The following is a 23,379-nucleotide window of genomic DNA, read 5'->3' as shown; positions in this document are numbered from 1 at the left end:
CGTTAAAGCTAAATAATATGTACCTTGTGAGGACATCTGGTATGAGAAAATCACTTAGGATAGTCGTCCTTTCAGAGCTTGCCTTCGACAAACCTTTCTTTCATTTAACCTTATCTAGTAAACTGGCAAAAAGACTGACCTGGGGCGCAGGAAAACTTGTGCACCTGCACTCTGATCCCTCTGGGGGGCAGGCGAGAACCTTGGGCTGACCGTGACTTGACATCTCGCGAGACTGTCAAACGTGTGGTATGAGGCGTGGGAGGAAGGTTGTGTTCTCGCGAGAACTCTACCTTTGGGCCCTTGGCGTGTGTCTGGCCGGCGGCGGCTTGGGGAAGGCCTCTTCTGAACGTCCAGAGCGACACTCGGAGGTGGTAAGAACCGGAGTGGCCAGTGGGGCGGGCGTGCCTCCTTCCGCTCTCACGCCGCGGGAGGGCTGGGGCGTCGTGGCCGATTTTCGGCCCGACCCGGGCCTGTCTGGGCCTGCTTTTGGAGGCCAGCCTCTCCCTCGACTTGCCTGCCCAGAGGGCGACCTTCCACCTGCCCGCCGGCGTGGGCTTGCCCTCCTTTCTGTGGCCCTCGACTCTCGGCCTGAAGGGTCGCCTCTTCCTTCCTGCCCAGCCTGTCCTTTCTTCGTCCTTGGACGCACTTGGCCCGGAACCACCAACGCCAGCCTGCCCTTCCGCCTTGCCCCCGGCCCCGGGAGTGACAGCTCCGAGTTTTTGCTCGCTCTCGCGGAAGTCTCGGCGCGAGGAGGGGCTTGTTTTCCCGAACGGTCCCAGAGTATATACATTCCTAGCCTGTTGGGTGGAGACAGACAGATTGTGGTTTTTTTCGGCCCTCTACCCGCCAACCCACCGTGACTTACGGTACGGTGCTTGTAATTCTCTCCAAAATCCTGAGAGGTAGCTCCCTTATCTCCTTTTTACACATGAGAAAAGCGAGGCTTGCTAGTCCATTGCTTCACTCCACCAACAGTTGTTTAATTCAGCACCTGTATGTTCAGGGTGTTGAGGATATGACACTGAAAAAAAATACGGGCATAGTCCTTATTTTCATGGAACTAAATAGTTGGGGCAGGAACAGCGATCGTGTAAAGAGGCTTACGTGCCACGCGGTGTAACATGGGGTGGTGAGGTCAAGAAGGGCAGAAGGCACAGAGTAAAACTCGACCCTAGAGGCAGAGCTTTTTTCACCATACTGTTCTGTGTTCTCTAATCAGGGTGAGCTTCACTGCACCATAACTGTTTCCACTACCCACTTGGTAATATTTACGGTTGTAGGCACTGTGGAGTTACTTGTGGATGGGGTGGGGCAGGTCATCATTGTCGCCTCATTTCTGCACAGGGGCACTAGTGCGACATTTCTGAACCTCCGAGAACCTGAGTCTTTGAGGAAGGCCCACTCAGATGCTGCAGTGCAGGTGGGCGTGTGGTGCATGTATCTTGAAGGAAGTCACTTGGTTTGCTCTTTGAAGGCTTGCTAGTGTGCATTTGCTAAGTGAGATGATATATGTAAAGTCTAGCAGGGTAACATATCTTACATTTTATTTTTCCCTCCTTTTCTATTGTTCTTGGGTCCCTAGGGAAAATCCTCAAGTTTTATGATAATGTGTTTGTGTTAAAATTAACTTCTCCAATTACCTTATTTTGGGCAAATAGGTATTTTAAAAGTGGAGAAGCATGGTGAGCCATGTAGGGAAAGGAAGATGTGACTCTCAAAGAGGGAGGAGATATCTTAAGAATTAGATCGGACTCCCTACCCCACCGCCATTTTATTTAAAGTCAGTTTAGCTGTGCCAGAATCTCAGGAGCCTCTGTAGGGGTTTCATAAAACTGCATAGGTGATTCTGATACAGATTCCTCTCCCACTAGCTTCTTGGCTAGAATTTTATGATAATTTCCCTCCCAGAGTAAGTGCTAGCATACTTGAAGGCATTCAGAGCAGGCATTGCTGTGACCGCTGAACTTCTAAATCTCGGTCTCTGATTTCAAAGTTTTCTTATTTTCTTAGTTTTTGGTGACTCAGTGTCACAGATTTTCCTCTAGACGCCAAGTTTGCCATTGTGTCCCTAGGGAATATCACAGTATGTGTCAGTGTAGACAGTAAATATTTGTAGAATGAGTAAGAAAAATAACAGTAAAATCTTAACACTTAAATGATCCGTTCAGCATCCATTGTGTGGTTAGAGAACACAGGCTCAGATCTTGGATTAAATCTTGGTTCTTTTACTTGGAAGCCTGTGACTGTAGGTGATACATCTAAACTTGTCAAGCCTTAGTTTCCCTGTTTTAAAAATTGTTTTTGTAATATGTAGGTACCTTAAAGTTTTCTGAGGACTAAATGAGAGGATGTGTTAAAAAAAAATGTCTTGCTTCATAGATACATTAAATACTTACAGAATCCATTCCTCCAGCAACTGTGTACTGAGCACCTCTGTGCAACACTGAGCAGGACAGCCTCTGTCTGTGTGGAGCGTACCTTCTAGTGTGTTTTCTGAAGTGGGATCAGAAAATAAATGGTTTCTCCATGTCAGATTGTGATAAATACTATGGCAATAACGTTAAAATATATGAAGGGGAAACGTGTGGAAGGAAGACTTATTTTATATAGGATAATAAGGAAGATGACACCAGGAAGAGGAGCAGGCACAGATATCTGGAGGAAAATGCAAGTGCCCTGAGGCATTCCTGGTATGCTGGAGGAGCAGCAAAGAGGCCATTGTGGCAGGGCTGAGTGGGCTACGAGGAGGGGAGTAGTGGGCAGCAAGTAATGAGGTTTCTGCAGGAATCCTGGAGACTGAGGAGGGTGACTTATTTAACTGATGAACTACAAAAAAAGTCTTCCTTTATTAGCATACCCATTCTCTTATCAGAAGTAATCAGAAACTATTCTAAATGCTGTATCATATATTAATTACATGTATTAATGTGTTACTTTATAATAATGTATTACATGTATACCATACACATATTAATGATTACATGTATTAATCTCTGACTCTTTCCAAAAAAGTATACCCAGTCTCAGAGAATCAAGACGTGTTTCTGTGAAGGATACACAGTGGCATGTGCTGCTGGATCAGAGCGCATTTTCTGAGTGTTACTGAAATCAGTGAATTCCAGTGTCTCTGTATATGTACCAGTTAGCTTGCGAGTCTTAAGTGATTGTTAAAAGGGACCAACCAGTATGTAAGTACGGGATTAAATTCAGTTTCATGAAGGAACTATAGATTGCTGTGGCAGTTTTATTACTCTTTTTGCTGCACTTTGGCCCTCTTAACATTTTGCTATCAGTTTTTGTTTTGGCTTTGTTTTCAATATAGGTATGTCTAAACACATTGCTGCACGTAGAAGACGCAAGCAGTGCAGATGGCCCGAGCTGATGAGGGAGCCAGGTTGACCACTTCTGCTCTGGTGAATTGTTTTAGTAGCGTTTCTGTGCTTGTCAGTTAGAGGAGCCATATGGTCCTTCTCAGCTTGTCTTCTCTGCTTGCTAAATCCTACATTACAGTCATAATTTGTGAACTTCCCACCTAGTCTACTATTACCTGAAATCCTGGCATGTCGTCCTTACTCTTTGAATTAGACAGATTCACTGGCAAGTCAACAAAAGGTTATCTTGAGGGTCCCTTTAAAACAACAACAACAAACTTGTGGCACGAATGCTTCATTCTGACTCTCTGAGCCATCCCTGATTCTCTTGTCATCCCTGATTTTACTTGGCTTGATGATGCAATGAAATGAGGCTGAGGGTATGTTTGGGGCTAAATATTCCTTTTAGCTAGCGTTGTCTTGAGCCCTCTAGACACGTGACAGCTTGGTTCAGGGAAGGAGTGAATAACTGGCAAGGCAGGCGACACAGGTTTTGCTTGTCAGTTGGTCATAGACAGGAAGTTAAGTCTTTTAATACTTGAACAATTATAGATTTGATAAGAAAATGATCTTGGGTATATTTTGAGTTTTAATTTGGCATTATTTCTAGACCTCTAGGCTTCAGAGGAGGGAAAATATTTTATCATTTGCTTATCTCTGTCAGGAAAACCACAAGATACTTACCATATAAAATTAGGGATAAATTATATTATTACTGTGATGATAGATAAATAACATCTTTTCCTACATTATGGCAAGAAGTTTCAAGTTGAAGATAGGGGACAGCCCTAGTTCTGAAAGCTTACCAAACTTCTGTGATGTAGGCTGGAATTTCTGTGGTACTGTAAAATCAGAGAAAAAAAAAATCCAGAGATGGCTGTAAACACAGTTACTGCTTCCCCTTTAACTCACACATCAGCTCGTGCTTGTGAATCTGTATAGTTGGGCTTTGATGGTTCTGGCATTAGGAAAGGCACTTTATATCAGAGCCTAGCATAAAATCATAGTTTCAGTAGCAATATCCTTGCTAGTTTTGTCTTGTTTGAAAGAAAACGGAAAGTAACAGTTATGGTAGAAACATTTCCACTTCTGAAAAACCTTTCTGAATGGGACATCAAGTTGACTACTTATGTTTAAAGCAGAACTGTACCATACTTCCTGTGGCTGGTCTGAAATTGAGCATTCATTTCTCATGTAGTCATCCATCCATTTATCAGATATGTATTAAGCCTCTGTCGAGTTGAGGGTTAAAGCACTGCACAGCTCCAGGGACACCATTGTCTGTAGGTCAGTTCAGTAGTGCGTGTGGAGTATGAAGGGGGTTGGTAGCGCTATGATACTGATACCAGGCCCACAGTACGTGGCCCCTGCTCTCAGGACCTCTGAGACCAAGGAGGCAGACGCGACAGTAAGGACAACATGTGTTACAGGTGTCATACTGGAAAGTCACACGTTACACCCCGCTAACTCGATGTGTATGTCGGTGCTTCACTCGTGTCTGACTCTTTGCGACCCCATGGACCCCTCTGTCCATGGAATTCTCCAGGCAGGAATACTGGAGTGGGTTGCCATTCCCTTCTCCAAGGGATCTTCCCAACCCGGAGACTGAACCTGGGTCTGCCGCATTGCAGGCGCTTCTTTACCGTCTGAGCCACCAGGGAAGCCTCCATAGGTTAAAACTATTGAGAAACGGGATGCTTGGTCAGAAAAGGCTCAGTAGTGGTGACTGTGCTTTTCGACTCAAGTATAGTCAGCAAAGCAGACAGGCGGGGGGAAGGCAGGGGCCTGGCATTGCTGGCAGAGCGAGCTGGGAGAGCCAGACTGGACAAGATGAGCCAGCCAGGTCTACGCGTGAGAAACTGCTGTCCAGAAGATCACGGTGTGGGGGCTGCTCTGGGGAGACAGCAGGAGAGTCAGGCTGAACTCAGAAGACTCAGAACTTTATTAGAGAAATTTGGACTTTATCCTGTAGGCAGGAGGGGAGCCATTGGACAATTGTAGTTTATGCTCTTTAAATGAGACGATCTACTAACCTACTAGGAAATAGATGGTTCTCTTGTTGGGAGACAGTGAAGAAGTCTTGAAACAGAAGAGAGGTAAAATATCTTATGACTTTTTTCCCCTTTAGAACCTAAACATTTCATAAATATGAAAGGGCAAATAACAAAGTTTAAGGGAGTAAAAAGCTACCTGCAGTGTCTGAATGCGGAATTTGTTTAGATTTTTGTGATTTTTTTCTCCCTCCAGTTTTTATATTTGTATACTCTTTAGTCACTTCATTATAGTAACAAGTAAAGCTGTCATAAACAGAATAACACTGACTCTCAGTAACTGTGCAGCTCAGTTCAAGTGAAGGAGAGCAGGCATTGGTCAGGATCTGGTAGAGAGGGCATAGAGACCACTGGTTATGTAGGTGGTGGTCAACAAATTTCCTATTGTATTCACATTGTAACTATTTTAGGGGCATATAAGAGAGATGAAAGTTCTTGACATTAGTCGTATTTTTACAGAGAATTGCTTCTTTCTAGCCATTGACTTAAAGTACAAAGGGCTATCCAATTTTAACTTTCATCATTCAGAGGTATGTTTGGCTTTATTTGTATCTTCACAAAATATGCTATGCAATGATATTTTGAATTAAGAGAGAAATTGTTTTCTCACTAATTTTGGTAGTGAATGACATGGGACCCCAGAAACGGTGCATCACAGATGAAGCAGGCACGTCCATAGGTTCTGTTCATCTGAAATCTGAGGGATGCTTAATTGAGGTTTCTAGTCTTCAGTGTCCACTGGCCTTTGCTTTTTGTCAAGTGGTTTCACTTTACTCTTAACTGTTACGAAAGTAGCTTCATATACATAGATGAGTCAGTCAGTTCAGTTGCTCACTCCTGTCTGACTCTTTGCGACCCCATGGACTGCAGCATGCCAGGCTTCCCTGTTCATCACCAACTCCCAGAGCTTGCTCAGACTCATGTCCGTCGAGTCGGTGATGCCATTCAACCATCTCATCCTCTGTCATCCCCTTCTCCTCCAGCCTTCAATCTTTCCCAGCATCAGGGTCTTTTCCAGTGAGTTAGTTCTTCACATCAGGTGACCAAAATATTGGAGTTTCAGCTTCAGCATCAGTCCTTCCAATGAATATTCAGCACTGATTTCCTTTAGGATGGACTGGTTGGATCTCTTCTCCAACACCACAGTTCAAAAGCATCAATTATTCAGCACTCAGCTTTTGTTATAGTCCAACTCTCACATCCATACATGACTGTTGGAAAAACCATAGCTTTGACTATAGACGGACCTTTGTTGGCAAAGTAATGTCTCTGCTTTTTAATATGCTGTCTAGGTTGGTCATAGCTTTTCTTCCAGGGAGCAAGCGTCTTTTAATTTCATGGCTGCAGTCACCATCTGCAGTGATTTTGGAGCCCAAGAAAATAAAGTCTGTCACTGTTTCCATTGTTTCCCCATCTATTTGCCATGAAATGATGGGACCGGATGCCATGATGTTAGTTTTTTGAATATTGAGTTTTAAGGCAACTTCTTCACTCCTCTTTCACTTTCATCAAAAGGGTCTTCAGTTCCTCTACACTTTCTGCCCTAAGGGTGGTGTCATCTGAATATCTGAGGTTATTGATGTTTCTCCCCGCGGTCTTGATTCCAGCTTGTGCTTCATCCAGCCTGGCATTTTGCATGATATACCCTGGATATAAGTTATACAGCCTGATGAGAATTAGTATTTTACAGTAAAAAAAAAGTTGATTTAAAAGGTGTGACAAGGCTGTATAGAATTTTGTCTTTGGCCTGATTATGCAGGCTATAAGGATTATTTTCAGAGAAAAGGGCATCAAAGTAGAGTACCATGAGCATGATAATCATCAGGCAAGTACTCATTGTGTGCCAGGTACTGTCCTAAACATTTTTTATAACCAATTCATATAATTGTCATTGAGTTGACCCATTATTATTGTCCTCATTTTACAGATGGGGAAACTGAGGCATAGATTGGTTAAGTGACTTGCCTAAGGTTACACAGCATCTAAATGACAGGGCCAAGTTTTGTACCCAAATGGTGTAGCTCCAGAGTTCATCCTCTTAACTGCTCCATATCACTGCCTTCCAGGTAGGGCTTTTATTTCACTACTGTATTCCCAGCACCTAGAATAGAGCTTGGCATCTGGTTGGTGCTCAGTTTGTTGAATGAAAAGCATCCATGAGCATTACATGCATAACTGGACTGAGGCCATGTGGGAGCGTGTTTGAGAGTCAGAGGGACACCGGGGTACAGGTAGAGAGGTATGTCACAGATGTGAGGAAATGTCAGAGCCTGAAACAAAAGCCGAGACCTGAACCTCAGCTAGACTGCCGGTGGTGATCTCAGAGGGAGTCACGAACTACTGCCAGGAATTCTAGTAACAACTTCGGAAACCTTACTGAACCACGTTTGTTATTTCTTTGTAGTGATTAGCAGCAAAATCCTTAAAGACGTCTTGACGATTTGGGGTGTGGATCAGGGGGGACACAGAGGCTAAACGCAGGAGCAGGTGGGCCGCGGAAAGGCTGGAGAGGAGCCCCTGGTGTCCTCGAGGCTCTGCGGGCCGGCTTCGCCCGGAGTGGCCAGTGGCGGTGGCGCCCAAGCGACTCGGCACCAAGAGTCTTGAGGGAGACGGGGTGCCGGTGGGGCGTCCTCGGGCAGCGGGGGGACCTCGGGGGCCTCCCGAGTGGGCGGAGCCTCGGGCCCCGCCCCGCGACCGACGTGCGCGCTCCCGCCCGCCGGCGGGGCGCTGCCAGACGCGCTGGCGGGGCGGGGCGCTCTCCGCGGGCCCAGGGACCTTTCTCACCCCGGTCCCGGATAAAGCAGCGTCCTGCTTGCTGGGCAGCTCGCGCGCCGGGGCCTAGATTGAGAGGAGGTATGTCCAGCAGCCCAGGGCCGCGGCGGGAGCCCCCCGGATGGGCTCCCCTGGGTGGGCTGGGAATGGGCCCTGCTGTGCGCATGCGTACAGCGGTACCGGTACCTGCTCTGAAACAGAGTGAACGCGCGGCTGCGGCTTCCCGGGAGGACCAGACGCAGGCTTCTTCCGACAAGTGTGCTCCTAGAAAGTGTTGGGGAGCCTGGAAAGTCGCATGTGTCACTGTTGCTTTTGAACTAGAAATGCCGTGCTTGGCATTAGATGGTGATGACTAATATTGTGGTTCGTTTTCGGTTATTGCTTCTGAAAGTTGATGTGCTGGGCTTGGTTGCTTATAGTTACATGTATAAAGGTAGATCTGAGTGCAGTAAGGTCTGAAGTGTTAAACGATCTTAAAATATGCTGTCGTGAATTTAGTATTCCCTTATTTTGTGCGTTTCTTCAGGCGTTAACCTTTGCTTACATGCTTTAAAAAATTAACAGAATCATCCTGAATTTCAGAAACTGTGGGCTAGGATGAGATACGTATATATAACCTTTGAGTTAATGATTTGTGATTTAAAAAAAACTTTAGTTTTAAAAACTGACGGGAGAGAGAACCATTAAGAAATGTGCAGGGTAAAATTGTATGTGGACTGTTAGTGTAATTTTTTTCTTGAAAATTTGTGCAAATATTCTGATATATGCTGTCTCTTCAGAGGTAACCAAATGGACCATTAGTATTCTAATTTAGCAATTCATAGAAGATAATAAGTACGTTATGGGTCTTTTAGCAATGATTTAGATGCTAGGAATATAAATGAAAAATGGACATCTTTTTTGGAAAGGAGAGCGATTTGGGAAGGAGTCAAACAGTGAGACCTGGAAGGCGCAGTTAGAAATGATACAAGCCTTCGTTTAGACAGAGGATGCAGAGTGATTGTGATAAGATGTGAGGTAAGATCCCAGGGCTCTTGCTCCTGTCTTTCATGCTTGGAAGTGTTTTGGTTCTTCTGAGCCTGTCATGACATGCTGTTTATTTTTGTTAGCATTATCTAAGGAAGAAGATTAAGAAAAATTGGTTTTTTTGAGGATTATGAATGGACTGAGATTCTTAATGGAAGGTGTTCCAGTAGTAACCCGTTGGAATGTTGATTTTAACCTCCTGTTGGCAAATAAAAAGAATATATGGGTGATGCCCTAAAGCAAGAGCAAACTGGTCAGGAGAGACTTCAGGACTTGACCCTAGGAACCCTAGTTCTAAACCCAAATCTTCCCGTTACGGCTGTGGTGGCCCTTTAGATGGCCATTTAAACGCTCTGGGTCTTTGTGGCATCATCAGTGAAATGAGACTAGTCCGTCACAGAGACGCCGAAGGTTTTTCTAACTTTAAATTGTGGTTAGTGTTGGTCACGAGAGGGTTATAGCTCTTTGGAAATTTTATGGTTAAACCATATGACTAGGACTTAGCTCATTTGCGGTTTAGTTGCTCAATTATTGTTCCCTGACCTTTGGATTTCATAACTAGATTTGTGCAGAGTATTGTGCAAATATGGCATATATAGTTTGTGGAACTCTTCTTTGAGGAAAGAAAATGAAAGTTGCTCAGTCGTATCTGACCCTTTGCGACCCCACAGACTACAGTCCATGGAATTCTCCAGGCCAGAATACTGGAGTGGGTGGCCTTTCCCTTCTCCAGGGGATCTTCCCAACCCAGGGATGGAACCCAGGTCTCCCGCATTGCGCAGATTCTTTACCAGCTGAGCCACAAGGGAAGCCCTTGAGGGAGTCTTCAGGGAGAAGGGGTGGGGTGGGGGCGGTTCTCTGGCAGCCGGAGGGCTGTCCGAGTGGGCTGCCCGAGTGGGCGGAGCCTACTTTGAGGAAAGTATATTTTTCCTGGAGCTTTATTTATGTGAGGAACGTATGTATTTCTCCCTTGATGTCTCTCCTTCCCTAAAACCTTGAACAGAAATCCTAGAGGCAGGGACGTTTTAGAAAGCATTTAAACTTTTAACTTGTCTCAAACAAAAACACCCCACACATTTAAGGCAATACTTTTTTTTTTTAAAGTCAATCCTCTTTTGAAGGTAGTAGGGCAGAAACGTGTGTGTAGACTTAGTATATTAATATATTAGAGGGTTTAGACTACTGAGTTTTTGCCATAAAAACTTATGTTTTGCTCTGTTATATAGTGAGAGAGTAGATGGAGAGCTATATTTATTAAACAAGTACCACACCCTGATCACTAAGTCTCTGAGGTAGATATTGTTATCTTCACTTGTTAATTAGAACATTAGGTTCAAAAATGGCAAACAGTTCAAGGTCATAGCATTAATTGATGGCTAATTGATTCTGAGTCAGAGCTTTGTCACTTCAGAGCCTTTTCTAGTTTTGGTGCTTCTTTGTATAGTCCAAAGGTGGAGATTCTGATGGAGAAGGCAGTGGCACCCCACTCCAGTACTCTTGCCTGGAAAATCCCATGGATGGAGGAGCCTGGTAGGCTGCAGTCCATGGGGTCGCTAAGAGTCGGACACGACTGAGCGACTTCACTTTCACTTTTCAATTTTCATGTATGGGAGAAGGAAATGGCAACCCACTCCAGTGTTCTTGCCTGGAGAATCCCAGGGACAGGGGAGCCTGGTGGGCTGCCGTCTATGGGGTCACACAGAGTCGGACACGACTGAAGTGACTTAGCAGCAGCAGCAGCAGCAGGGATTCCGAAGGTCCCTATAACTCAGCTAAACCTAATCACAGAAGCAACCAAACGTTAAAAAGTGCAGTGTGCAGGGCTTGGGTTAAGTGCCTATAGGCAGGTATTATCTGTTTATCTTTATTGCAGCACTTTGTATTAATAGCTACTGTTGCCTCCGTTTTTCTAGAGGAAATTGTGGCCCAGGGAAGTTAAGTAACTAGCTCATGGGTCTCAGGGTTGCAGATGTAACTGGAATCCCGGTCTCAGGCCTCAGAGTAATCTCTCCAGCATCACACCTGCTGCACTGGCTCTGCAGCCTGAAGCAAGGGGCTGTTGACGTGGGCCCTGTGGACTGAGAGCTCATCCAGGTGTCGCTGAAGGCGGCAGTTCAGGGCTGGCTTCACCTTCTGTGGTCTGAATTCACCTGTGTGGTGGAGTTCCTGATTTCAGCTCTGAGGCTTTCCACCTCACTGCGGTACAAGAAGACAAACGTGCACAGCTTCTTTCTTGGGATCTAGGCTATGGCAGCTGACCACCCCGTGACTGTGCCACAGGAAGGAAGGAGGGTCAGAGTCAAGGGCAGCAGAGGGACAGACACCCCTGGGCTGCGTGTAAGGGAATGAAACAGGCTTGTAAAGACTCTCAACTAACCAGGCGACTGTCTTAGAGGATAACTCTCGTTTATTTTGAAAACAAGGTGGGTTAATATGTGGCGGAGAATCAGTTTTATAACTTTGAAATCTCATCCTAATTTGTATCCATAGCTAATAAGGGGAAAATCCAATTTGTGTGTTTTTACTATATTCTGTTCTTATTAGGCAGAGTGTAGTACTTGTATTGCTTTGAGAAGACCTACTTTTCTACATTGTATGCATTTGAATTTGTTTCCCACATGATCTAGAGCTGTGGGGTTTTTTAACATTGTGAAGCAACATTTTAATTTAATGTTATTGCTTAAAATTTACACTGCTAGGCATTGTGGCATTCCACACATGGTGAGACACTAAGAGCGGTAAATTAGGCACAGGTGAAAGTTGTTTAATATATTTGAAAGCTGAACATGCTTTGCGTGTAACTTACGTGCAAAGTGAAGCAACTTGTGGTAATGAGGTGACATTCTGCTCTCTGAATATGAGCCAGCATTTTACCCACATTTTGCAGGTTCCTACTGTGTGCTCTGAGCGTACACTAATGGGTGTGTTTAAAACAGGGCGGCTTACAGTGAAAATGAAGGTAGCAAAGTAGCTACAGCTAGTGTTTTAAGAGGTAAAAAAATTTCCAAGGGGATTCCTGTCTAATCCAGTTAATGAAGCCCTTCCGTTTTCAGAGATGATTATAGGGAACCAGACTGTGGCAACAAAATAGCAGGGGGAAGTTAGAAAATTTCCTGAATCTTTGTTATTTTTAGTAAATCTAGTTCCTGAACGTGAATCTCTCTTGCTGAGGTGGTCAGAAGTCAGCCTACTGAATTTCTTCCTCCCTTTGCCTTGTTTCTGAGGATGGGGAATCTCACTGCATTTGGCTCTTCTTAGGTTCTAGCTAGCTAGCCACCTGGCCCTAAACTTCAGCCTGAAGATGCAGCGTAGGCCAAATTCCTTGCGTCTCACATGAAACGTCAGCCATTTGCAGGACTCCGCACTGGGCAGACTGCTGTTCCCCTGAAAGCTGGCTTGCTTCTCTGCAAAGGCCATTTCCTTCAGGATTGTTAGGAAATTTCTTTTGTATGTTGCCTCAAATATCTGCTATTAATCCTTCTCTACTCCTTTTGGGTCATTCTGAACAAGTCTAATTCTATTTGACAGTCTCCAAATATTCCAGATAGTAATCATGTTGTCCCAGAGACTTCTCTTATCTAGACTAAACAGCCTCTCTTCCTGGAGAAATTTTTCATGGTTTTGAGGCCCCCCCCCTTTTTTTTCCTCCCTAAATGCCTGTTTCTGAAGTTTGTTATTCAGAGAGAAATTTCAAAATTAGTCTAATAAACGTGGAACAGATTAGTCCTGTGGCGAACGTTATGCTTTCGGTTAAATGTAGTCATATAGTAAGTAATTTTTTCCTTGAGATCCAGTGTACTGCTAACTCATATAAAGCTTGCTTTCAATTAAAAATATCCATTCTTTTATAAATACTGTATCCTAATGCATATATGAAATTAAAAGACGCTTACTCCTTGGAAGGAAAGTTATGACCAACCCAGATAGCATATTGAAAAGCAGAGACATTACTTTGCCAACAAAGGTTCGTCTAGTCAAGGCTATGGTTTTTCCTGTGGTCATGTATGGATGTGAGAGTTGGACTGTGAAGAAGGCTGAGCGCCGAAGAATGGATGCTTTTGAACTGTGGTGTTGGAGAAGACTCTTGAGAGTCCCTTGGACTGCAAGGAGATCCAATCAGTCCATTCTGAAGGAGATCAGCCCTGAGATTTCTTTGGAAGGAATGATGCTAAAGCTGAAACTCCAGTACTGTGGCCACCTCATGCGAAGAGTTGACTTATTGGAAAAGACTCTGATGCTGGGAGGGATTGGGGGCAAGAGGAGAAGGGGACGACAGAGGATGAGATGGCTGGATGGCATCACTGACTCGATGGATGTGAGTCTGAGTGAACTCCGGGAGTTGGTGATGGACAGGGAGGCCTGGTGTGCTGCGATTCATGGGGTCGCAAAGAGTCGGACACGACTGAGCGACTGATCTGATCTGAATGCATATATATGGAAATCTAGAAAAATGGTCCTGAAGAATTTATTTACAGGGCAACAGTGGAGAAACAGACATAGAGAATAGACTTACGGACATGGGGAGAGGGGAGGAAAGGGGAGATGTATAGAAAGAGTAACATGGAAACTTACATTACTATATGTAAAATAGATACCAACGGAATTTGCTGTATGGCTCAGGAAATTCAAATAGGGGCTCTGTATCAACCTAGAGGGGTGGGATGGGGAGAGAGATGAGAGGGAGTTTCAGAAGGGAGGGGATATATGTATACCTGTGGCTGATTAATGTTGAGGTTTGACAGAAAAAATTCTGTAAAGCAATTGTCCTTCAAAAAAAAATTTTTAAAAATCTCCATTTTTTGAAAACCATTGTTTTCCATTTTGTCCTCCCCCATTCAAGTAAAAACAAAAGCTGCATTTTGTTTTACAAGATTTAACAGCTCTGTAGGGATTGTCTTGAAATCTGTTTTTTTCACAGCCCCATGTTATCTCCAGCTTTAATGTCTTCTGTGTTTTCATCCAGGCAATTAGAGAAAACTGTTGAGTAATTGGGGAAAACAGGGGCATACCTCTAAAAACTTAACAGACTGGTTTTAATCCATAATCCTTGAGTACTTTGTAAAACATAATTTTATGATTCAGTTGAGTTGTCCTGTTTCGCCCATGCTTACTTTATCCACAAAGGTAGTATACAGCCTTGTCACAGGTCTTACTGTTGTCCAGATACATCATGTTTACAGCATTGCCTTGATGGGCCAGTTTAATAAAACTACCCAGGAAGGAAATAACTTTGGATTCTAAGTAAAAAAAATTACTTGGAATCCATCTAAGCCCATGGATTCACCGGGCTTAGTGAATCCATACTGGGCTACTGTGATCACTTCTTTTTCTCAATATTTAGAAACCATCTCTGATTTTAGATTTATCCAGGATAGATAGGGCAGGATGACAGTGGTGGGGTGGGGGGGTTGCGGCGGATAGACAGGTTATATTTATTAAGGGTGTACTGTGTGCCAGGTCCTATGTTGGAAGTAACGTTAAGTAGTCATGAATAGTAACTGGGAGTTGGTTGGATAATCATTGGGGGAATGATTGCAAGGTGTTTGGTTGTAATTATAGTGCAATTTGGATTTTTTTTTTTTCTTTTAAAGGAACAAGGTGCAGAATGAGTACCTCACAGGACCAGAGTGGCTGCTCCACTAATAGAGAACCCCTTTTGAGGTGTTGTGATGCACGGAGGGACTTGGAGCTTGCTATTGGTGGAGTTCTCCGGGCTGAGCAGCAAATTAAAGATAACTTGCGAGAGGTGTGATGTATGCTTTTCTTTTCCCTTGTCTGAACTCTTAGCACAGGTCTAGTTAGAGCATAGCCAAGGGACTGGCTTCTCCAAACCAAAAAGTTTTTATCCCATGCCTTGCATCATCTGCCTGAAATGTTGGTGCCTTTGATTCCAAAGGGAAAATGGAGCAGATGTTAGAAGAATCTAGAAATTCTTGTGCCATCTCACAGAGTTCAGTCTAGCTTGCGTTTTGCTTGCTTCTCTGTGTGCGGCTGTGCCGAGCACTGCCATCAGCTAAAAAGTAGCAAAATGAATGGGCTCAGCTCACTGAACTGGTCAGTTGTGTTCCTGATGCACAAAGGATGGCATTTCCACATCCCCTACTGTCTCTTAATTTGGTATTGGCATGGCATGATTCTGTAAATGAGTTAGTTGTTAAGAGCAAGCCAAGACAAAATCTCTGTTCTTTCTATTAGCCTAATAGCATTCTGCTGGTGAATTGGTAGACCAAGTATTACATGACTGAAATACCATTTTACTGTACAGAAAATGGTGTTTTGAAATGTAGTTCCTTATGTGGATTCTCGTGGATAATTTATAGCCATTAAGATTTTCTTCTGTAGGATTTTTATATTTATCCCTCTTTTGCATCACTGTTTATACTTCCAGAAACATTTAGCTAATAATTTTACGTGAACTGTCTACCCTCATAGTCCTCTGGCTGCTGACATGTAGTGGTTCATCTCTTCATTAAATTGGCCTGCTGTAAATGTGTTGCTTATTCGTAGGGTGAGAAAAGGGATAAGGGCTAGTTAGTTACATTCTTGTCTTATTTCACTGATGAATTTGTAAAACTATAGGTTTTCAAATTATGTGGAAAACATAGGGGAATCAGTATTACATGACATATCATTGTATTTTCTTTTGACTCCTTTAGGACACCCAAAATAAACCTTATCCTCTTAGAAGGAGGGGTTTTGAGGGTTTTAGAGCTTAAAGATGCTTTTATGACTGAAAATCTTAAACTGGGTCCATGGGGCTTTTATTGTTCCATGGGTGGGCTTTGGGACACTCAACCCTGAAATTATAGGCAAAATTTCAAGTGCATGCATTTTTCTGGGGAGATACTCCATACATGTCATCATTGGATAATCAGAAGGATTTGTGACCCCCAGAAATTTAAGAACCGTACCATTCTGTGGGAAACACTGTTCTTTGGTGAAGCTAACATATTTATGTTTCCTAGGTCAAAGCCCAGATTCACAGCTGCATAAGTCGCCACCTGGAATGCCTTCGAAGTCGTGAGGTGTGGCTGTATGAACAGGTAGATCTCATCTATCAGCTTAAAGAGGAGACGCTTCAGCAGCAGGTCCAACAGCTCTACTGGGTAAGATGACTGCAAGGCCATGATATGCTTTCTGGTTTCCAGAGACTGTCTTTTTGGTAATGAAGCATTAATATAGATTGAATCAAGATCTAATCTCAAGTGTTATTTGCTGTTTGTTAACTTGGACACACTTGGTGCTTTTCATATCGTCGTGGCTCTATGATTTCGTTTTTCTTCTAGTTGCTGGGCCAGTTCAATTGTCTTATTCATCAGCTGGAGTGCACCCAAAACAAAGACCTAGCCAATCAAGTCTCAGCTTGCCTGGAGAGGTAGAGGTCCTTTTTGTGTTTTGGTTTTAGCTCTATGACTTTGGTGTATTAAAAAGTCACTTTGTAACTCTTTGCATGACTTGGATTTAACTTAGTGTTAAACTTAATGTGCGTTTGATAATATCATCTTGCTTTAAATATTTAATATCATACTTGGTGGTACCTGGTTAAGTCATCTATCTTTGGTTGAGTTACTCAACCAAACTTCAAATAACTCACAATTTGGTTTTTATTTTGGATGAATTTGAAATAGATATTTCTTTAAAATAGCCAGGTTTTGTTTACTTTTTTCTCCAGATTGGGCAGTCTGACCCTCAAACCTGAAGATTCGACTGCTTTACTCTTTGAAGCCGACATAACTGCCCTGCGGCAGGCAATCACCACATTTGGGTCTCTCAAGACCATTGTGAGTAATGCTCATCTCAGAGGGTTCATAGTGAGCTTCTCAGGTCTGTGGCCTGACACATGGTCTTAAAAATAGCACATTTTCACTATGAAAAGGGACTTTCTTGAGACTTTGGTAAGCTTTAGAAACTTAATGTTCTGATTGAATTTATAGAGCATTAGGCTGGTAGTGCTTGGAATGTATTAATTGACTGATTGATTGTCTCTGAATTCATCTTTGTACCTCTTTAAATACCTTTGACTTATTTCTTAAGAAATTTATGGCTTGAATGGTCTATATAGAGTCAAGTATCGTCTCATTTGGGTCTTGTTAATAGTTGAAATACTACCAGTTCTGGTGAAGGTTTCTTCTGTGAAGATAGTTATGTAGTAGATAAGAGAATTCTCAGATTTTATAACTACTTCATAGGTCACTGAATTTAGTGTGAAGAATATTTATTCTAGTGAACTGTAACACTTTGCTTAGTACTTTTGAAATTTAGGGATTACAAGTTCACTTTTTTGGTATGAAAGCATAACATTAGTAAACACAACTAATTTGCTTTTTATCTTATAGCAAATTCCTGAGCACTTGATGGCTCATGCTAGTTCATCAAATATTGGGTCCTTCTTAGAGAAGAGAGGCTATATCCCATTGCCAGAGCAGGTAAAATGTCATTTTGTTTCTGGTAACTGAGTTTTTATTTGGCTTGTATTTCTTTGGGGTTTTGATTATATCACTTTTTTTTTTTTTTTTTTTGGCTATCATTTATATGTAAAAAGGCACCAATGGTAATAAATGAGTTTATACAATTAAATGCTTCCCTTGAGACTGAATGTCAGAAATTTAGAGGTTTTAGAGGTGTTCAATAAGCAAGTAATTGTTATCAATGAGTTCATAAGAAATTATCATTAGCTCTATGATTGGGTTGGTTCTCTTAGGGATCCTTCTCTTTATCATTTACTTCTGAAGGCAGTGTGGGAAGTGTGAATATAGGATCCTAAAAGTTTTGAGTTGAGAAGCTGATTTCCAGCTGTACTCTTTGTTTTGTAATTGTGAAAATGGAGGCTTAGGGAAATCATTTGACTTGTGCAGGGTCAGCACCGAGCCAAGATTAAAGAGCTTGGGTCTCCTGTTTTTCTGGCACTTTCTGCCGCATTTGACATTGCCTTGTTGAGCAGCAAAGTACTATGTGATTCGCAGAAGTCGGCGTCCAGCACCACAGCCGGCCCTCTCAGTGGATGGCTCCTTGGAAGCAAACCTGCCGTAGGCCGCCAGGCTGCTTACCCGCCCAGCACCGACCTCCAGGCCTGGCTCAGCCACGAGCAGACCTCGGAGGACAGTCAGGTGTGTTGCTGCCTCCATTGTTTCTGAGATGGATGACGAAATAGATGGGTTAGTTATTGACTGATAGCATGTCTTTGGTTTTTAGTTCTAGTCTGGGAAACGTATATTTTAAAAATAACATTTGATGACAATAGTGACACCTTTTCACTGTAGATAAAAAGCTTAGGAAAAACTATATAAAGAAATGCAAGCTCATAATCCCACATGCAGAAACTACCACTGTAAACACTTTGTTTATGCGTACATATACTTGCATGAATGTATTTCTGTCATTTAATTTCTTCCATAAAATCCCTCATAATATATAGTATTTCATTGATTGGCTATAAACTTCACAGTTTTTCTGAATATAAATAAATTTCCTTTGCATGTCCAGGGGATAATTATTTATATGCATTCTTGATTAGTTCTTTAGGAACAAATTCTTAGAAATTGCGTTCCTAGATTATAGTTCTGGAGACCCTTTAAGGCTTTCAATACATATTGTCAATTTGGGTTTCCAGAAAGTCCATACCAGTTTATATACCTTCTTCCCTAAACATCTCTAACAGTGGTAATCATTTACAAGTTTCTTTCTCTGAATTTAACACAAAAGAACAATTTTACTTTTTGAGTTTCTTAGGTTACTAAGGAGATTGAGTATTTTTCATGTTTATTAGCCAACTTTGATGACTTTTCTAATTATATCTATGACTCATTTTTGTCTTAATTCATAAATGCACATGTAGAAACTACTTGTCTCTTTTCTACAAGATATGGTATAAATGCTTTCTCCTAGTTTGCCTTTTTTAAACTGCAAAAAATTTGTTTTAATATAATTATGTATTTTAATATCTCAGATAAATCCCATGTCTTTTGGCTGTGTATACTTAAACTTAGAAACATTTTGTAGTGTGGTAAATATAAGTAGAACTCTTATCATTGAAATTCAAGGAAGTCATAATATTCGAGCAAGTAATAATGTGTATTTCTTGTGTAGATGTCTGCTCGAGCTTGCAGTTTCTTGAATAAAGTCTGGGGCAACCTAAAGGGTTTGGAAAACTGGCTCCACAAGAGTCAGCAACAAGAAGTTTCTGAAAAACCAAGTTTCCAAAAGTCTAACAGCTATTCTACTACCAGTTCTTACTCCATGGAAATTGAAAAGGTTGGAGATCTAGAGCCTCTTGATCAAGATGAGATGGATCTTTCTGACTGGCTGGTAACTCCCCAGGAATCCCATAAGCTTGAGAAGCCTGAGAATGGCGGCTGTGAAACCACCAGTGAGAAGTTTAAGCTCTTATTCCAGGTGTTCCAGGAGTTCTACAGTGTGAATGATTGGCTTGTCAAGTCTGATTCCTGTACCTATTGTCAGGGTAACCAGCCCAAAGGTGTGGAGATTGAGAACCTGGGCAATCTGAAATGCCTGAATGACCACTTGGAGGCCAAGAAACCCTTGTCCACTCCCAGCCTGACTACTGAGGATTGGCTTGTCCAGAACCATCAAGACCCATATAAAGTAGAGGAGGTCTGCAAAGCCAATGAGCCCTGTACAAGTTTTTCAGAGTGTGTATGTGATGAAAATTGTGAGAAGGAAGCTCTGTGTAAATGGCTTCTGAAGAAAGAAGGAAAGGATAAAAATGGTATGCCTGTGGATCCAAAACCTGAACCTGGGAAACATAAGGATTCCCTGAACACGTGGCTCTCTCCATCCGGAAGAGAGGCAGCAGAGCAAGCTAGGGCAGCAAAGGCGACGGCTGCTCGAGTTGCTGATCCCTTCCAAGTCATAAGGAACAGTCCCTTGTCAGAGTGGCTCATGACCCCCTCACACAAAGAAGGATGTCCCAACAAGGAAGCGCCTCTTACAGAGGACAGGGCCGGCAAACAAAAGCTCACAAGCCCCTTGGCCACTGCCTGGTGTCCCTTTAACACAGCTGACTGGGTCTTGCCAGCAAAGAAGACAGGAAATCTTAGCCAGTTATCCTCAGGAGAGGACAAGTGGCTACTTCGAAAGAAGGCCAAGGTGAGCCAAGACATTAAAAAAGCACCATTTGAAGTGTATTCAATAGATTTTCTTAATCCCAAACCTTGCAAATAAATAGATCAGATCCTTAACTATCTTAACTGTTAAATACAGCCTAAGTATTACTTTTGGTGCCATGTTAGCAACGGAATGGAACATTTATGATCATTCATACTGAAGTTTGTGTGCATATTCTATACCCCAAATCCCCATCTGGCCTATTTTATTGCGATTTTTGGGAACGATTAGGGGTAGAGAAAATAGTTGTCACATTCGCTCTGTTACTAGAGTGCCCAACGTGCGCATCATTCTTTACAGACACTAGACTGTTTGGAAGATGAATTGTTGGTATCATGCCTCCCAGCTGTCATGTAGCAACCCACCCTTTGTCTTGTTGCAGGAAGTATTACTTAATTCACCCCTACAGGAGGAACACAACTTTCCCCCAGACCGTTACGGCCTCCCAGCAGTTTGTGATCTCTTTGCCTGTATGCAGCTTAAAGTTGATAAAGAAAAGTGGTTGTATCGAACTCCTCTACAGGTTGGTATATGCCACTCGTGCAAATATTACAATTTTAGCTGCTTATGATTTGTCTTATGTATGAATTCAGTTTGCTCACCGAACTGTATTTCTGTTAATGGTTTGTGTATTAGGTGAGGTGGGAAAAGAGAGATCATAGAAACTTCATGTTTCACATGAACTTGCTCCATGAAATAACTAGGACATACTTGAAAGTGACCTTTGCAGATGATGCAGCGGTCAGAATTTTTGGAGCCCATATGGTCTCTAATAGCTTATTGAGAAATGAGAGCTTTAAAGTGGGAAGACATTTGCTTTTAATTGTACAGTGAAGTGACTTTTTATGTGGACTTTTCTTTACAGATGTGAAGGAATCAAGTACTAGTCAAGCAAATTTTCTGCAGATTATCACAAATCCATGAGCTGAGTGACTGTGGCTTGCAAAATCATTGTCTCTGGGTCTGATGTAGTTCCTTTTCTCCCCAATTTTGAACTAGTGAAGAGAAATTAGTCATCAAACTATGAATTACTGTGTAAAAGAAAAAGGCGATTTGTTGATGCTGAGGTGATTCAGGTTCTTGCTTTCAGAAGTATTAATTCACCCCTGTGCTAGAAATGCATCTTAGTGGGTAGGTCTTTCTCATAAGCCTCCATGGCTCCTTAGATTGGGTGGTTATTACAAGTACATTAAAACACTGTAGTTTTAAAAATGAAATAGTTCTATAATCAAAGTGTGTTGATGTATTCTAAAGTTAGTAAAATTACCTTTTGACTGGCAGTCTTTGGATGCTTCCCTTATCCTGGGTTTTCTTCCATTAATGGTGAATTCTTCTATTTAATTAATATACTATTGCATTTTACATCATAACCTTGCCAAGATAGTGGTTTTTTCTTACCAAAACACATATTGAAAATCTTGGCAATTTTTGACATTTATCACAAAACATTTTAGCTTAGGTGCCAGATTCTACATTATTTTTCTTCTTTTGAAAGACATTCCGATTTTGCAAGATCTGGCTTTATTTCCTTCACTAAATATTATGAAAGAACATCTCTTTCAGAAGGGCTCCATATTGCTTGAAGACTATATTCAGAGTAGTTCTAGCCTCTTCCAAAATATTCTGAAGAACTGCAGGCAGCAGAGCCCCAGTGCCGACTAATCAAAAAGCAAAGTATGTTGGAAGGTGTACTTGAACTGTTCACTATCTTAAGTGTTATTGGTGCATCCTGTGTAAATGGAAGCTGAACTTGACACCTGGTGCTTTTAACTAGGCATAAATTACACGTCTGCTCACTGCAGGCACAGCATACCTATACCTCTAATAAAAGTGTAATGCAGTGACATTTTAGTGAATAGGAAGTTTTGAACACTTGTGCCTTGGGGTGTTTATTGAAGCTTTATGAAAACTATCGATGTTTCCTTAGTATCCTTAAAGTTATGTCCGTGCTTTAAAAAGTTTGTCTGTAGGAGAGAGGTGGTATTTATACCACGTTTTAAAATTCTCTAAAAGAGACATCTTAGCTGCTTTCCAAACTATTAAGCCACTCAACTTGCCTGTTACTGGAAATACCTTTACAGTTTGTGATGTGGTAATCTAGACAGCCCCTTTGGGGGAACTTCACAGTCCCAGTGTCGTTGCCATACAGCTTCACTAGAGTTCTTTTCTTAACCACAGCTGAAAGGAGCCTATTTTTAGTTCTTCCAGATACCATTTAGAACTTTAAAAGGTGGTGGGTAAAAACTTAAGCAGCTTTTCCATTATCCTAGGTTGCAGGAAACTTTGTAGTTGAGGTTTAACACGTTGTGTATCCCTAAATTAACATTAATCACTATGCTAATGAGTATGTAAACCATTCTTTTGCATTGATGCATTTTGTATCTCCCTCCATTCATTAAAAGCCTAACAGCCATATAGTTGTCCTGTGTATTTGTAAAACACCTTGTCACAAAATTATATGAATGTGGTATCCTTGGGTTACAAGTACAGCTGAGAAGCACTTGAACATAAAAAGTTCTTATATTCACTTAAAATAAAATGCTGTTTTATTACTCCTGAATTAGCAGATAGGTATGTTATTACTATCTGCTGTTGTCCACTGCTTTTCTGCCAAATTCCTAACTAGATGCGTTCAAAAAGGCTCTACTTTACTTTCTCGGTAATCACAATAGCCACCAGTTGTTTATTATGTATATATGTAACCTAGAGTGCATTATTTGATTAATTTCATTTCATAATGAGAAAACAAACTCAGAAATCAAGTAACTTGTCCTTCCTTCCTTTAGCTTTCCCAGGGCTTCCCCAGAAACCCTCAGCTTGTGTCTGTGCCGTCTCTCTCGTCCCCGCGAGGCTGAGTTGATCCTTCCTTCCCTTAGCTTTCCCAGGGCTTCCTCAGAAACCCTCAGCTTTTGTCTGTGCCGTCTCTCTCGTCCCCGCGAGGCTGAGTTGATGCCTCTCCGGCACAGGACACCAGTGGTGTAACAGCCTGAAACACCTGGAGGTGGTTTAGTGTCAACTCTGTTGGAGAAAAATTT

At 42.2% G+C, this 23,379-nt stretch overlaps 1 protein-coding gene across 6 annotated transcripts; it reads left to right on the top strand.

The window, feature by feature from the left end:
• Positions 1–238: 238 nt before the first annotated feature.
• On the top strand, positions 239–22,757 carry NCOA4 (nuclear receptor coactivator 4). 6 transcript variants are annotated; one of them, XM_055538578.1, is made up of 11 exons: positions 309–371; positions 1,345–1,420; positions 14,812–14,966; positions 16,186–16,326; positions 16,507–16,595; positions 16,893–17,001; positions 17,557–17,646; positions 18,076–18,327; positions 19,307–20,326; positions 20,727–20,867; positions 21,210–22,757. In XM_055538578.1, the coding sequence occupies exons 3-11, from the start codon at positions 14,826–14,828 to the stop codon at positions 21,213–21,215; spliced, it is 1,989 nt and encodes a 662-aa protein (XP_055394553.1). In that variant the 5' UTR covers positions 309–371; positions 1,345–1,420; positions 14,812–14,825; the 3' UTR covers positions 21,216–22,757. The 6 variants fall into 6 exon arrangements, with proteins under 6 accessions (XP_055394564.1, XP_055394582.1, XP_055394553.1 ...); XM_055538624.1 differs by having other exon boundaries at positions 312–371; positions 18,184–18,327; XM_055538589.1 differs by lacking the exon at positions 1,345–1,420 and having other exon boundaries at positions 239–371.
• The last annotated feature ends 622 nt before the right edge of the window (positions 22,758–23,379 follow it).

This window comes from Bubalus kerabau, chromosome 1 (genome assembly GCF_029407905.1).
Source record: "Bubalus kerabau isolate K-KA32 ecotype Philippines breed swamp buffalo chromosome 1, PCC_UOA_SB_1v2, whole genome shotgun sequence".
Classification (NCBI taxonomy): Eukaryota; Metazoa; Chordata; class Mammalia; order Artiodactyla; family Bovidae; genus Bubalus; species Bubalus kerabau.
The sequence above is the reverse complement of the archived record's forward strand: the minus strand, read 5'-3'. Positions and strand labels throughout refer to the sequence as shown.